The 794-nt window shown below is 46.5% G+C and overlaps 1 protein-coding gene across 1 annotated transcript in view; it reads right to left on the bottom strand.

Annotated features, from left to right (window-relative positions):
• Window positions 1-794, bottom strand: part of POGZ (pogo transposable element derived with ZNF domain) — a 16943-nt gene that overhangs the window by 13156 nt on the left and 2993 nt on the right. Inside the window, exon 5 of the mRNA XM_027708936.1 lies at window positions 238-438. Coding sequence (XP_027564737.1) covers window positions 238-438 — 201 coding nt within the window. The remainder of the gene's footprint in view (window positions 1-237; window positions 439-794) is intronic.

Genomic DNA, 794 nt, shown 5'->3' with positions numbered 1-794 from the left:
AATCCAGTTTGGGTTCCCAAGGAAATGTCCCTTAAATCCAGTTTGGGCTCCCAAGGAAATGTCCCTTGATTTTTGGCTCCCAAGGCCATGAAATGTCCCTCAAATCAGCTTTTGGCTCCCAAGGCCATGAAATGCCCCTTAAGTCCAGTTTGGCCTCCCAATACCACGAAATGCCCCCTGATTTTTGGCTCCCACACCCTGTGGAAGGTCTTTTTTTTGGGAGGGGCCGCTCGTTACCTTTGAGGGAGGAGGAGGAGGAGGAGGATTCCGACACGCTGGATCTCTGGGATCCGGGGCTGCTGTTGGACACCACGAGGGGTCCCGGGCTCTGCCCCAGGGAGGGGACAGTGTTGAGGGTGTTCACCAGCTTGGCCACCTCGTTGCTGTTCTCCCCCGTCACCCCGGGCCTCTTCACCGTCACGAAGCTGGCGATGCTCACTGGGAGGAAGGACAACACAATTCCAGATATTAAACTGGATCTAGAACTGATTAAACTCCACACATTAAACTGGATCTAGAACTGCTAATCCCCCTTAAACTGTATCTAGAACTAATTAAGACCCAGATATTAAACTGTATCTAGAACAAATTAAACTCCATACATTAAACTGTACCTAGAACTAATTAAGCTCCACATATTAAGCTGTATCTAGAACTGCTAACCCCCCTTAAACTGAATCTAGAACTAATTAAGCCCCATATATTAAACTGGATCTATAAGTAATTAAGCTCCACATATTAAACTGAATCTAGAACTAATTAAGCTCCACACATTAAACTGGATCTAGAACTAA

This window comes from Neopelma chrysocephalum, unplaced genomic scaffold (genome assembly GCF_003984885.1).
Source record: "Neopelma chrysocephalum unplaced genomic scaffold, ASM398488v2 Primary Assembly neopelma1_96635, whole genome shotgun sequence".
In the NCBI taxonomy this organism is placed as follows: domain Eukaryota; kingdom Metazoa; phylum Chordata; class Aves; order Passeriformes; family Pipridae; genus Neopelma; species Neopelma chrysocephalum.
The sequence above is the reverse complement of the archived record's forward strand: the minus strand, read 5'-3'. Positions and strand labels throughout refer to the sequence as shown.